Here is a 15,077-nt window from a genome sequence, read left to right on the forward strand (position 1 = left end):
AATTATGTATATATCGTTATCGATACCCGGGACAGTATCGTCCAAACACAGCGCAACTCGCATCGAGCGTTGCGTGTTTGTCGGGTTTACTTAAATATTTTTATTTTTAATATTGTCGCATACAATATTTTTTATCTAATTTATGTGAGTGTAAGGGGCTACGTGCATTTTAGAAATAAATATATATACAAGAGTATATTTTATAGTCATTTGGTATTGCGTCTGCATCTGAGTGTGCGTAGGAGCGTAAACACGAGAATGGTACTTTCGCGCAAAGAAGAAGCATAAAAGAGAACATTTTTTGTGCAAGTGGATGAAAAAGAAAAATTGTGTTGTTAATAGTGCAATTCGAGCTGAATCGTTCAGTAAAGAGTACGTAATTATTTGTCAGGTGTGTGAAATTAGATCGCCTATTGATTGCTCATATACAATTACATACATCATTAGCAATACGCGGCAAATGAGTAGCATCGCGGTAGTGAGTAGCATCGCGTCATTGCTGTACTAAAACTAAAAATTGCCGTATTCGTATTCCGCCATTTTGAAAGCTGCGAGTCGAAAGTGGAATTTGGACGCGTTGCTGGTAAAAAATTTGTTGAAAAATATATAAAAAGTACACAGAATTTATTAAAAATGCATGTAAATTGTGCACTAAGCTAGCCGGTAAATGATTCTCTATCAATTGTGCGTGTGGGAAAGTGTTTAGCACGTGAATTTTGTGCAATTACAAAATCGCAAAAAAAGGAAAAAAAAAAAAAAAACGCGAGAGTTGCGACCGCCACCGTCGCCGTCGCCGCCGCCACAATGAGGAAAAACGAAATGAAAAATATATAGAAATTGAAAAACTAGTGCGCTGTTGCTGTTGCTGCGAATTTAATAACAAAAAAATATTATGTATCTATACATATTTTGTGCGAGCTATACATCGTCTCTTAATCTCTAATATGGATAAATGTATTGCTTCTTCTTGTTGTTTTCGACCAGCGTGTGTATGCTCGTGTCTCTCACTTAGTATATACATGTGTATATGTGTGCGTGGGTATATGTATGTTTGCGTGTGCGTGCGCGATAAACGTGTACAAGAAAAAATTTAAACGTGCAGAATTTCGTATGAATTTTTAAAGCCGATTTACATGCGCGCCTGTATATGTGCATGGTTGAGTGTGTGTATTTATAGTATCGCTGCTGAGTAAGCCAGTGTCTATATGCGAGAAAGCGAATGATAGCAATAATTATTTTTATTATTGCCAATTCGCAAAACATAAATTTATTTTGCAATAATATTTGCACAAATACACATATAAGGTACACATACATTATCTATACAAGCATACAAATATGTGTGTGTGTTTGTTGCCTTTTGCCGATGCCGAGTGACAATATACACGCAAGGTTCACTGCGCAACGCCCCTGTACCTTTCAACTACTCCGCCCCACACTACTGCAACATGCTGGCTAAAGCCGCTGCTCTGTCTCATCGTTGTTATTTTGCCGCCGCCGCCACAATTTCGTTCGAGTGAGCAAACAAACGAGAGAGAAAGAGAGAGCGCCAGAGGCCAGCTCCTATAGCAAGCGAATGACATATTTCAACAGCATTATTTCGGTTGATGTTTTGCAGCAACGCTGCGTTTGTTTGTTAAGCACAAAGAGTTGAGTTGAGTTTGTGAGTCCTTTAAAGGGTGAAAGTGTATCAAATTTTCGTTTTACTTGAAAAGTTCGTGCAAAATAAATGTGTGAACGAGAGCGGAGCTTTGAACACTTTAAACTCGCAGTTAAAGCTGCCTGCTGCTCTCCGAATACGAGTGCGCATTAAAGTTTAGTTTTGTTTCGGTTCCCCCTTTGTGTCCGGTCAGCCCGTTTTGTTCTATAAATAGCCACCGCTATTGTGACTGACTTCTTGCCCAGTGGCCTGCAACGCCGCCACCGCCTGCATATTGATTGAAAAAAAGGAAGAAGCAGAAAACATGCATAGTTTGAGTAGTGGAAGGTTGGTGGGGGTATCGATGCCAGTCCCGTTGGTATGTGTGTATGAATGTACATTGTTTTTGTTTTGCAATTTATGCATACATAAATAAATAAGTAGCTACAAATGCGAGCACGTAAAAAAAGAGTTTATAAAACCGTTGCTGCTGTCGATGTCCATAAATATTTTACTTACACACACACACAAACTTGCTGTGTCTCTTCTATGCCCCCCTTCAGCCATACCCTTGCAGACCAATGAAATTGGCGCTTGTTTCTAGTTTTATTACAACATTTTTTTCGCTTGTCATGTTTTCCATCGCTGTTTCGTTCTGGCGCCCCTGCTGTACCCGTCAGCAACACAAACACACACACACACAGCGTCACAACACTTGTGCTCGCCTGTCTGCGCTGTGTAATCATTTTTTTTTTTTTTTTTTTTTTTTTTTTTTTTTTTTTTTGGCACCGCCTCCATCCAATTTTAGTCTATTTCGCATATTTGCATTGTTATGAATTTTCTCTTTTTCCATATAACGATCTTTGTTTTGGGGATGGGCGGGCAAGACAAACTCGAATTAGCTTTGTTTTTATATCTTATGTGTATATACAGACATCATATATACATACATACATATATATACGTTTTTATGTGTTGTCTATGAGTTTTGAACATGAAAATTCCACTTGAAAATTTTCCTTCAGTTCACTCAAGTGAGGCACAATAAATGTTTAGTGTGGATGTGTGTGTATATATGCATGTATATGTATAAAGATATCTGCTATCAATGTGCATGCAGTTGTTACCTTTTATAGTACCTCTTCTTCTCTCTTTTCCACTTTTACGTGCATTGCTGCTAACGTACGCTTATCATTTGTTCATGTTTATTGTGCTTTACCTTTTGTTTGTTGCCGAGTGCCAACATTTAAAATAAGTCAAAGAACAAAAGAAAAGAAAAAACAAGACTAGACACCTGCGACAAGAATTTCACACTTTGAAAATTGCAAAAAAAAAAAAAATCACCAAAATAGAACGCAGTCCGTACAATTTGTTCAGTTCCTATGAAACAAATTTAAAAATAAATACAGTAAATATTCTTGAACGGAAACAAAACAATTTCGAAAGCAGATGTTCAAAAGCAACAAAATAAATCAACAATGTTTCAAATAAATTTAGATGTTTAATGAACTATAATAAATTATAAAATACATCTGTTCAGTATTTGTATAGTTTTTTCGTTAACAAAATTCGCTTGTTCAAGGGATAGTTTTTAACAACTAAACTAATAATAAATAATGTACAATTTTGTATTTATTGATATTCACCCAAGGGAGATGTACAGTATAGCCTCAAGACACCATAATAAATTGGAACAAATTACAGTAATTTTGATATACTGTTTTAATTAGGAAGGCTTCACTGTACATGTATTTCCTCGTGCATATTCCAATGAGGAGACATGCGAGAGAGGCGGAAGGTTTGCTTGTGCTGCCCCAATGGCTGCTTTGTATCATTGATCGATCTGCGGCCAAATTTACTGACGCGCCTTTGGTATAAATAAAAAAGAGAAACATAAATCAACGCAATACACAATTTGATTGTTGAGCCAAATGGTTTTTAGCAGAAGCAGCTGTCCGCAAATGGCAAAAAGCGTGCGAGCCAATATAAATTGTTTTGATTTTTTTTTTTACTTTTTGTTTTTGTTGCCGACCAAAGTGACTTGCAATGCTCGCAATTTTTTTTTTCTTTCTGTTTTTGTATATTCGATTTGCGTCATTCAATCTAAACACATAGAACCGTTTTTTACCCATGCACTCACACAGAGGAAGGAAAGAAAGATAGAAAAGACACGACAAAAGAAAAGCATTTATTCATAACGAAGAAAGAGCAAAAAGCTTTGCTTAAAACGGATCGACAGCAGCTTTGGCTTTGCCGGCTTCAATGCTAATGCATGAGCAGAACAGACGGAAGAAAAAAGCGCGCGAAATGCGACGTCACGAAGTAACCGTTAATTCAAAGACAAAACAAGTTGCGAACGAGCAGGCGCGAGAGCGAATATTTATAAATAAATAAGCAAATAAAAAAGAAAAAAATCAACTTGCTGTCACACTCTGCTGCTGGCAAACTCCAGTAATTAAGTACAGTACAGCTTGGCTAAAGTAAAATGTACTATACATTTTGACATGAATGAATATTTCAGAACCTTCTAGTCTACCAATATTCCTACTGTTATTTAAATGTTCCTTTAATTCAATTTGGTTTTATTATTGATTGCAATTCCAAACTAGACAGTAAAGTCTATAAAGTGCATCAACTTGTAATTTGTGTGTCTGTTTTGCAGCTCCCCCACTTCAGATGACCCTCAACTCAAGCGGAAAGCACACACACAAGTTGGGCTTTCCTATCTCTCTCCCTCGCACACAGACAACCCACACTCAAACTCATGCTCTTTCTTCCTTCCCCGGCTCGTTTGCTCTCTCGCTTCCTCCTGTTCGGCGTATGACTGTTGACTGTTGCAATGGCGTCATCAGCATTGAGCACTTTAAAAACTTTTTGCCTGCCCCAAGACTCACACAAACACGTACATAAATACATGTGTTTGTGTGTTGTGTGTGTGTGTGTTTGTGGAGTGTGCGCATGACTTGTAAATATGTATATTTAAACGTGTTCCAAACATACACTCACACTCGCGACTCGACGCGCTGTGACTTGTCGGCTCGAGCCATTGCTTCGTTTTCGTTATTGTGGCATTAAGCCAACAAACAATTTAAGCCAACATGAGTTTTTCCTGCCTGAAAAATTGTGGCAAAAAGAAAGAGAAAAACAAGAGTGCTTTAGTGCAGCGCACTCAACTAGAAAACACCCTGTAATAAATAAAGTTGTTATGTTTTAATAGTAATCGATTGCAACAAATCAATATCGATAGATACAAATTAGAATGAGCTGAATGTGTCATCGGGCATAAATCATTTTTGTGCACTCAGCTCAGTAGAACACTGTAAATACAATTTTTGTATGCTTAGATTTCGTGAATATTTGATTACTTGATTTTAATATTAATATTAATTTCCCTGGCAAATTTATTTGTGACAAAATATGTATGTGTTGAATAATGCTAATTACTTGACATACATACGCCCCTTGCTTTTGTCTATTATCAATGGTTCCAGGGTATTAAGAAATACATACACACATTAATATTGTACTTTTGCTGTTTGTTGTTGGTGTTGTTATCGTGTGTCTGTCGGGTTGATAAACCGGTTTACTGCTGGCTTGGCTTGGTTTGGCTAAAAAAGATAGACAGAAAGAAAGAAGGAATGAGATACAAAATGTCATTCGCCATCGCAGTTTGTGCTCGTGTGTTCTTAGTTTGACTTTTTGCTGTTGTTAGACAGCCGGCGACTGCTGCGACTGCTCAGCTCAGGTAGCGACAATAACTATAACAACAACAAGAACAAAATGAAGAAGAAGGAGATGAATAGTTGAGCAGTGAAATGTATCTGTTAGATATTACTGTACACTCATCTGTGATTTATGTATAATCGTATATGATTTACTGTTGTGTGTGTGATAATGCGTGCATCTGTGTGTGTATATGAGTGAGTGTGTATACATACACACATCAACAGGTTTTTTTTTTTTATATTTTTCATTCGACTTTCTCAACTGCGTGGGCGCATGGAACACGTTGCTGCATCCTGTATCAGCGGCACCAGCAGCATCGGCGGCGGCGGCAGCAGCAGCACAGAAGTTGTTGCCACTAGTTTTTTTGGTTCACTTGCAGAACTGGTTTTTGGCGCGCTTTCAAATCTGTTGTGACTCTCGGTCTGCGGCTTCCTTTCACTGTTCACTGTTCGCGGCTCAACTGTTGCCACACAAATTGCGATCGACCAAATATATATATATATATAAATATATTTCAACGTAATCAGTCCCAAAAGTGAAAAAAAGCATGCGCAATCTTAAGCAGCAATCAGAAATGTCTTGAATTGTTTTAAAAATAAACAAAGCATGGCAAGAGCTCTGCATGAATGCTACAAATACTGCATATTCATATATAATATATACTTATATATATTTATGTCATAATTGTCGGCTAGACATTTGTTGCCATTATCTGAGCATCTGTGCAATTCGTTTATACTTTATTTTGTTCATTTCTATTGCTGACATGGCTATTAATATGATTATGGTTATCATTGTGGTCGTATGGACAGTGTACAGTGAACAAAGGCCAGATACAAATCTTAAACATATAATTTTTAATTTCTTAACGAAAAGAAATACCAATTGTGAGCTAAAACTAATATTTAGTTTTCAAAGTTGCACTTATCGTGCGACTACTGTATGCTGTTCAGTTGCGAAGTCTACGAGTCTATGATGTGTTTTTATGATGTGATGTGGTTATGACAGCCGACTGTCTGTTCTGTTTATTCTGACACATACATGCATCTACACTTGATGGCTTATCAATTTTTATTTTTATTTTTGTAAATAAATATTGTTTGTTATTGTGTGTGTGCCTCATAATCGTCTCAGCCAATTCTTAATTGCACTAATTTTTTTTGTTTAAAATTTTTGATGAAATAAAATTTATGATGAAATATAAATTCTGGTATAAGAATGATGCAGTAACCGACTACAGATACGTGTTTCTGATTTATACAAAAAATTCACGTTATTTTTGGTTAGTCATATCCAAAAAAAAAAAACTTAGACACGAAAGTTTCCTCAAGTATTTAGTTAGGTTAAATAAACATGGAAGTACTTGAATTATGCCGATAAGCAAAACAAATACAAAATCAATTAACTTCTCTTTAGTTAATGATTGAGTTTAGAAAAACTGTTTATAAATTCTTATAAATTTCTGCAAGGGTTCAACAAATTGTAAACATCTTATAGAATTTTTAGAATAGAAACTTGTTTGCTTGTATGCCAGAACAGCGGGACTTTTTTTTCGATTTAATTTTGTTTTTTTTTTCACTAAAGATAACATTGAAGCCACTATGTTCGAGTTTTTAACTTTATTTATTTTATTTATATATATATATATATATATATATATTTTTTTTTTTTTTCACACTGAAATGCTGAAACATATATTGTCTGCAATTAACGCGACCTTGAAGAAGTATATTAAATATGTTCTCAACTTGAAACCTCGATCAAACAGAGTGTTTTCTTATCACGAGCGCTCGAACCGTGCCACAGATAAAACGACGTTATTCATTTCTGTTCTATTGCTGTTGATAAGATACGGGCAAAATGAAATACGTCAACTAATCCAAAAATCAACACAATAGAAAAATACCTGAATAGATGTAGCTGTTGCTTGTTGTCCGTCTAATCAAAGCAAGCGATTTTGATAAGCGCATTTGAAATTCTAGGAACCTATGGAACGAGGGGGCAATGCCATGAGGTATACTAAATCTAGATTTGTTGTTAATGTGACGATAGCAGCTGCTGTTGCAACAACAACAATGAAAGATAGCAATACATAACATAAATATATGAAACAACACACGACGCTGACCCAGGCCAGGCCGAAGCGTTATATTTCTATGTTCTTGTACCTCCTCCTCTTCCTCCTCCTGCCTACTCGACGACTGTTTGGAGTGTGTTTTGGAAGTGGGGGAGGGGGGTGCGGTGAGGCGGCAGGCAGGCAGGGTGTGCAAATAAATAGTATCTTTATCGCTGACAATTGCGAAATCCAAACGAAAACTTGTCATCGGTGAATATTGTGCTGACACTGGCGCGATTTGTTAGCAATTCGTAAGCGATTTGTTGTTTGTACTTTTGACATCGGATTTCATGTTTTTCCATTTAATTTGCATGTTGTATTATTTATATATATAAATACATATGTGTGTATCTATATATGTATTAATGGTGTCTCGCTTATTTATTGTGTACTTGCAGGATTCTCGATTTCAATATGAAGCGCCAAAAATGATTGCAATGTGTGAATCGTCGTCTTGAAAAAGGTTTTGTTTCCGTTGATTGAAATTAAAGCAACTGCTACACGCAACGAAGAAACAATTGCAAAATCAACACACACACACACAACACAGATCCATAAAGCTAGAAGTAAACGTTAAGGGAAGAAATATATATATATATATTTATATATATATATATTTTATATATATATATATATATATATACATATATATATATATAGATTCCTATATATATATATAATAAACTTACAGAATAAGCAGAATTCATAATATATATATATATATATAAAATAAAACAAAATAAATTATGGACAAAAATCTTATGATGCCGAAGCGTTCGCGCATTGATGTCAAAGGCAGCTTCGCCAACGGTCCGCTGCAGGCGCGACCGCTGGTTGCGCTGCTGGATGGACGCGACTGTTCAATTGAGATGCCCATACTAAAGGATGTTGCTACGGTGGCCTTCTGCGATGCACAGAGCACATCCGAAATACACGAGAAGGTGAGTAGCACAAATATAGTTTATACATGATTATTATAATTAATATCTTGTTGCTTTGCAGGTGCTAAATGAAGCAGTTGGCGCCTTAATGTGGCACACCATCATCTTGACCAAGGAGGATCTTGAGAAATTCAAAGCTTTACGCATCATTGTGCGCATCGGCAGCGGCACAGATAATATTGATGTCAAAGCCGCTGGCGAATTGGGCATCGCCGTATGCAATGTCCCTGGCTATGGTGTCGAGGAAGTGGCAGACACAACAATGTGCTTGATATTGAACCTATACAGGCGCACCTATTGGCTGGCGAATATGGTGCGCGAGGGCAAAAAGTTTACAGGCCCCGAGCAAGTGCGAGAAGCGGCGCATGTACGTATAGAGCATGGGATCTCTTTTATAAATATTATATATGGTATAATAGATAGATATTTATAATATTTCTGTAATCTATTCTGCAGGGCTGCGCTCGCATACGTGGCGATACCTTAGGCTTAGTTGGTTTGGGTCGCATTGGCAGCGCTGTCGCGTTGAGAGCAAAAGCATTTGGCTTCAATGTAATATTCTACGATCCCTACCTACCCGATGGCATTGATAAATCACTCGGCCTCACACGCGTCTATACGCTGCAAGATCTGCTATTCCAGTCCGACTGCGTTTCACTGCATTGCACGCTCAACGAGCACAATCACCATTTAATCAATGAATTCACAATTAAACAGGTATGCAAACGTGACAACATCCGATTTCATAAGCAAACAATTAGATGATTAATTTGATATAATTGATATAGATGCGACCTGGTGCATTTCTGGTGAACACCGCCCGAGGCGGTCTGGTGGATGATGAGACATTGGCGCTGGCACTGAAACAGGGTCGGATAAGAGCAGCTGCACTGGATGTGCACGAGAACGAACCATACAATGTATTTCAAGTAAGAGATTGTTGTAAAACGAAACATTTTACGCAATCTGAGACGATGCCCGCAGTTGTGCTTGATATGTTTTATGCTAATTGAAATTCATTTCGCATTGACTTACAGGGCGCACTGAAAGATGCTCCAAATCTAATTTGTACACCACACGCCGCCTTCTTCAGCGATGCATCCGCAACAGAGCTGCGCGAAATGGCAGCCACCGAAATACGACGAGCGATTGTCGGCAATATTCCAGAAGTGCTGAGGAATTGCGTTAACAAGGAGTACTTCATGCGCACGCCGCCAACCACTGCAGCCGGTGGAGTTGCGGCGGCTGTTTATCCCGAAGGTAAACTACAAATGATATCAAATCAAGAAAAGTAGTGGGAGGCTGAAACAGATGCCAGGGAGAGAGCGTTACAAACAACATAACAAAAGAAAAAGAAAAAAAAGAAGAAAAAGGAAATTAAAAACAAAATTCGAAACAAAAAACCAGAAACAGTAACAGAAATCAGAAATCGTTTAAACAAACAATCACAAATACACACATACATAAACAAACACACACTAACACATGCACACGCACACACAACCACATTAATGCAGCGAGCGTCTACATATATACATACTTCTATTCTTCTGATTCATTTCAAAGCACACATACATATAAATACATATAAAGAAAGTGAGAGAAAGAGAGTCGCGTTGAATCAAGATTTCAAGAACGCGTGCTATAAAAGTTGATATATAAGTTAAACAGTTTAAGCTATATAAATATATATATACAGAAATATATATATATATATATATATATACATATATAAATAGATATTTAGCAACATGAACATGAATTATGGATATGTTGAGTAGAAGGTTTAGAAACGCGACCGATGTTGGGTAACAAGCTATAAATGATAAGACGTACACTAATGACGATTAGACATACCATATACGCATCGCTAGCAATACAAACTGCAAAGCAAAATAACGACTTTTGCGTACTAACTCAAGAAATGCAAAGGAATCACGTTTAGATACGCAGAACACAGTTGGGCATTAAGCAAAACAGCGACCAGGTTTTGGAAATTTGTTTCATTTTCGTTTATTTTATTTTTATATTTAATTTTTTTGTTTATTTTGTTTTCTTTTTTTTTCGACAAGTCCTTAACTTTATCAAAAGTGATTGTTAAAACTGATTCCAAATGGTTTTTATTGGAATATGAGTGCAACATATTTATTAACAACAATAAAGTCGTTTTTGTCCACCCAAGAATCAAAATAAAGAAATGATCTGGCGCAGACTCCCAACAAAAGTTGTCAGCGTTTGTAGCTAGCTTAAAACTGTAATTTCTTTGTAGAATGTACAAAAAAAAAAAAAAAAAATTATATATATGTGTGTACATGTATATAAATATATATGTATATATACATATATTTATATGCGTATGTAGATATGTATTTATGTATGTATGTATGTATATATGTTTGCATATGTATACAAAATTCATAATTACTTACAGCAAAAGGTGAAAGTAAACAATTTGATGGATTGTTGTTGTTAATTGTTTTGAGACCCCTGCCTCACACACTTAATCTAACTAACGATCTATGCAAAATACAAAAACATAAGAAAAACAGATGAATACTTATAAAATGAATGTAAGAGATTTTGTTCAAGCACATCTATATTATATATATAAATATATATCGTATTATACGTTGTAATATTTACTAACTAACCACAAGCGATAGACATCTTTTACATACAAATATCTGTAGCTTCCAAATGCCTCAAAGATTTTGTAATTATCAAGCGAGAAAACGTATTATTTATAAGAATAAATTGAATTTGCGCCATAAATTACTGACTTTCCGTTAAGATATATTTATATATATATATAGAGGTATATATATGATTTGCTAATCAATTTGAAATTAAAAACAACCTTTGTAAAAAAGAGAATATCTCAATGCACTGCTCTATAAAATGCAAAATGATCTCATCATCCGTGTTTATTTTCGCCTTGCCTTAAGATCTTAAATATGCTGAGACCAGAACAGAAGTAATTATTAAAGTACGTTTAGACACAACAACAACAACAACAACACACATATATATACTGCACACATACACACACACAAACACACACCCACACAAATTATTGAAAACTACAACACGGCGCGTTAATATAATAAACCACATCTATAAATAAATATAAAATTAATAATATGAACAGAAAAAAATGAGAGAAAAGTAATATTAATGCATAGTCTATGTACATTTAAAACATAACAGAAATTATATTAAAAGCAAAGTAAAAAAAAAATACTATTAAAGCCCTAGATTTACATTATTGAGGAGAAATTAAGATAGAAAGTAAAAATAAAAATACAAAAAAAAAAAAAAAGAAAACACAGCACATTATGATCAACCGAGTAGTCGGTAAATCTAAGAATTGTTAGCGTGTAAAATGTAAGAATATTTACAAAAAAAAAAAAAAAAAAAAAAAACGGCGCAAAGTATAATTTTGTAAAATTTTTGCAATTTAAGTTAATAATTAAACAATTAATGCAATTGACGCCAATTTTTCACAATTATTCTTTATTAATTTTCGCTCAAGACCAATTCAAGCAGAACATACAACAAACAATATTCCTTATGAAAAAATAATATATAACGAATGCATCAAAAGTTTTATTTCTTATTTTATTGATGTACTTTATTTTGTTTTCAAGCTGACAAAATTTGTTAAATTTCAAGCACAAAACATAAATACGCATAGAAACACACACAAATCTAAATATATATATATATATTTATATGTATACACACACACTCGCATATACAAACAAACCCAATACACATAACACTTACACGTATATAATATATATATATAGACACACACGATCCTACGAGTATATAAACAAGCTGCAACAAAATAAAACTGAGCAAATAAAAGGAAATTAATAAGCCCTAAGCGTAAAAGTAAAAGTAAAAGAGACAAAAAAAATAAAATACTGTTATTTTGTAATGTATAAAAAATATTTTTAATAACTGTGAAAGCTAAATAAAATTAAACAAAAAAAGTAAAAAAAAAAAAATCAATTAAAATCAGAGCAAGTTAATTTCAAGAAACGAACAACCAACAAAACCTTTCCAGAAAATATATAAAAAAAACGAGAGATAAAAGAAAAAGAAAAAACAAATAAAAGAAAAAACTTTAAAGAACCAATTTTTGTTGCTTTTGTGTGGCGCATTGTTGCAAAATTGTTTAACAAGTCCATTAGTTCAATTTATCTATTTTTTATTATTATTTTTTTTTTTTATAAATTTACATTTACTATATTTTCGATTTTCGGGATGATGGCATCATTTGAGTGCAGAGCAGAGCAAGCTTTAAATTAATATCGTTAAGATATCGATAAGATATACCATTAGACTTAGTTGTTCAAGCCCCATGAAAAACACTAAATCGAAAGTCAGTAATTTATGAACGTTGGCCAACGGAATTGATAGCTCATATTATAGTCTATATAGGTCGCATTGTATATAAAGAAAGATGCAAGCAAACAAAAAAGAAAAAGAAAGAAAAGAAGAGCAAAACAAATTTGATCAGCTGGGAGCTAGTTGTGTAGGCGCCTGTTCTGAACTCATTCGCATCTCATATACATATATACATACGTACATATTTATAACATAAATAGATATGTGTGTATGTATGTATATATAGCTATTTCCTATTCGCCACTTGTCCTTCTCTTAGACCACACGCAGCCACCACAAAAATTGAGATACAATTCAATATAACCGAAATCTCCCCCACATTCAACTCCCAACTCTTTCCTCTAAAGAATATTAAGATAATACCAAGATAAACAGCAACATATTATTAACTTTACCTAAATACCAACCGAATACAAACAAATCGAAATACAAAACAGGATTAAATGGCGGCTATTATACAGGCGCACTGCAACATCGGGCACACAGCACCACACCGCACGATGGTCCCCACAGTACAACAAATCTTGGCAGCGGCAGCGGCAGCGGCGTCGTCGTCGGCGGCATTGGCAGCAGCGGCAATAGCGCAAGCAGCGCTGCCTTGATACCGCCGCCACCGACCGCAACCGGCAACAACTCTATGACAGCTGCTGTCGCTGTGGCCGCCGCGGCGGCAGCGGCTGCTGCGCTCCTGCCATCAACGGTACCACCACAAAATGCAGCCGTGCCAACTGTGCCGCATTTGTCGCCGCAAGTTGGTGGATTGCCGCTCGGGATTGTGAGTAGCCAATCGGTAGGTACCACCAGCCAACAGTGAGTGTTGTGTGCGTGCGTGTGCGTGTGTGTGTGCGTGTGCAAAAAAAGATAGATAAGTACAAACAACAAAATTAATAGAAAACCCATTGAAATACTTAAAATTGTTGTTTGTGCCCCCATATACTGTAAGTGTGTGTGTGTGTATGTGTGTGGTCTAGCTTGTGTTGTTGTTGTTGTTTCATGTTGTTGTTGATGTTGTTTGTTATTATTATATTGGTCATTAGTTGTTGTTTGCCTAGGCTAGGGTATACTAACACCTCTTACGTTCTATACATACAATATAAACAATATAAATATCTATATATATATATACACCTAGTATATATCATATACATACATATATGCATACATACGTACGTACTATTATTATTGTTGTAATTTGATATGTAATGCATTTCTAATTGATATTTACATCTTGCTTTTAGCACCTGAGTGCGCCCGACCCTAATAACCATCTGTCATCGAGCATTAAATCTGAAGTGAAGGTCGAGTCAACGGAGACGCCGTAGGCTGTGTTGGCTGCTGCTGCTGCATCCTTAGCTGGAGGCATAAACAACACACACACACAACATTTAAAAATTAAATAAATTTAATTAAAAAAAAAAAAAAAAAAATCAACAACAACAACCAACGAACAGCAACAAAAACTGGTGTGACAACGGGCAGTGGAAGCGCTCACAGGGAGGAGCAGATCGAAAGAAATGGGAGTCCAACAGCTATAGAAACTTAACTGGATAACATGTGCTTACAATGTGATTCTGTAAATTTTTCGTTGTAATCCGCCAATTTAACAAACAAAACGAAGCAAACATAAATCACATTCAACTGCGGCTTACTCTGTGAACAATTGCGCCCAGCCTTTCATTTGAATTTTTCCAACTTTCTAAGTTATAATTTAAAATACAATACATATTTGCATTACCATCCTTAAAAAAAAAAAAAAAAAAAAAAAAAAAAAAAAAAAACAAAACAAAAAATACTTAAAAAACATACAAGAAATCCCTTCCCAAACACACACATACACATAACACACACCTCAAAATTAACTACGTATGTATTTAGTATTTAATTTGTAACTATTTAGAATTTTACAGTTACAATTTAAGACTTTTATTTGTATCGCAGCAAATTGTAAGAGAAAAAAATATGTTATCTACATATAAGCGCAAAAACAAAACTAAAAGAAAAAACAAAAACACAAACATGTTGGAATTTTTAACTTAAAAACAAAAATAGTAAGGAGAGACGAAAAAACTCAAGATTTATGGCAAAAACAACTACACACATACACACACTCACGAGAGACGTTTAGTGCTTAAGATACGTTTAAAGTACATAATAAAAAAACAAACGCAGTGTATATGTATATGTGTAAAACATTTTTACATATGCCAGAATCTAAATATGATATATCAGGATATGATGT

General features: G+C 35.1%; 1 protein-coding gene and 1 long non-coding RNA gene across 9 annotated transcripts; one reads left to right on the forward strand and one right to left on the reverse strand.

Annotated features, from left to right (window-relative positions):
• The first annotated feature begins 38 nt into the window (after nucleotides 1-38).
• LOC6572818 (C-terminal-binding protein) lies at nucleotides 39-14,517 on the forward strand. 8 transcript variants are annotated; one of them, XM_015166611.3, is made up of 8 exons: nucleotides 39-144; nucleotides 7,880-8,422; nucleotides 8,484-8,789; nucleotides 8,879-9,139; nucleotides 9,211-9,351; nucleotides 9,460-9,682; nucleotides 13,276-13,628; nucleotides 14,077-14,517. In XM_015166611.3, the coding sequence occupies exons 2-8, from the start codon at nucleotides 8,228-8,230 to the stop codon at nucleotides 14,158-14,160; spliced, it is 1,563 nt and encodes a 520-aa protein (XP_015022097.1). In that variant the 5' UTR covers nucleotides 39-144; nucleotides 7,880-8,227; the 3' UTR covers nucleotides 14,161-14,517. The 8 variants fall into 8 exon arrangements, with proteins under 8 accessions (XP_015022097.1, XP_032589727.1, XP_001998924.1 ...); XM_032733836.2 differs by having other exon boundaries at nucleotides 13,276-13,613; XM_001998888.4 differs by having other exon boundaries at nucleotides 13,300-13,628.
• Nucleotides 1,492-3,089, reverse strand: LOC122756812. The gene is made up of 2 exons (XR_006356656.1): nucleotides 2,159-3,089; nucleotides 1,492-1,927 (listed from the first exon to the last, which is right to left on the reverse strand). It is a non-coding gene; the product is annotated as an uncharacterized LOC122756812 (long non-coding RNA).
• Nucleotides 14,518-15,077: the final 560 nt, after the last annotated feature.

Source organism: Drosophila mojavensis, unplaced genomic scaffold (assembly GCF_018153725.1).
Source record: "Drosophila mojavensis isolate 15081-1352.22 unplaced genomic scaffold, ASM1815372v1 contig_16, whole genome shotgun sequence".
NCBI classification, from domain to species: domain Eukaryota; kingdom Metazoa; phylum Arthropoda; class Insecta; order Diptera; family Drosophilidae; genus Drosophila; species Drosophila mojavensis.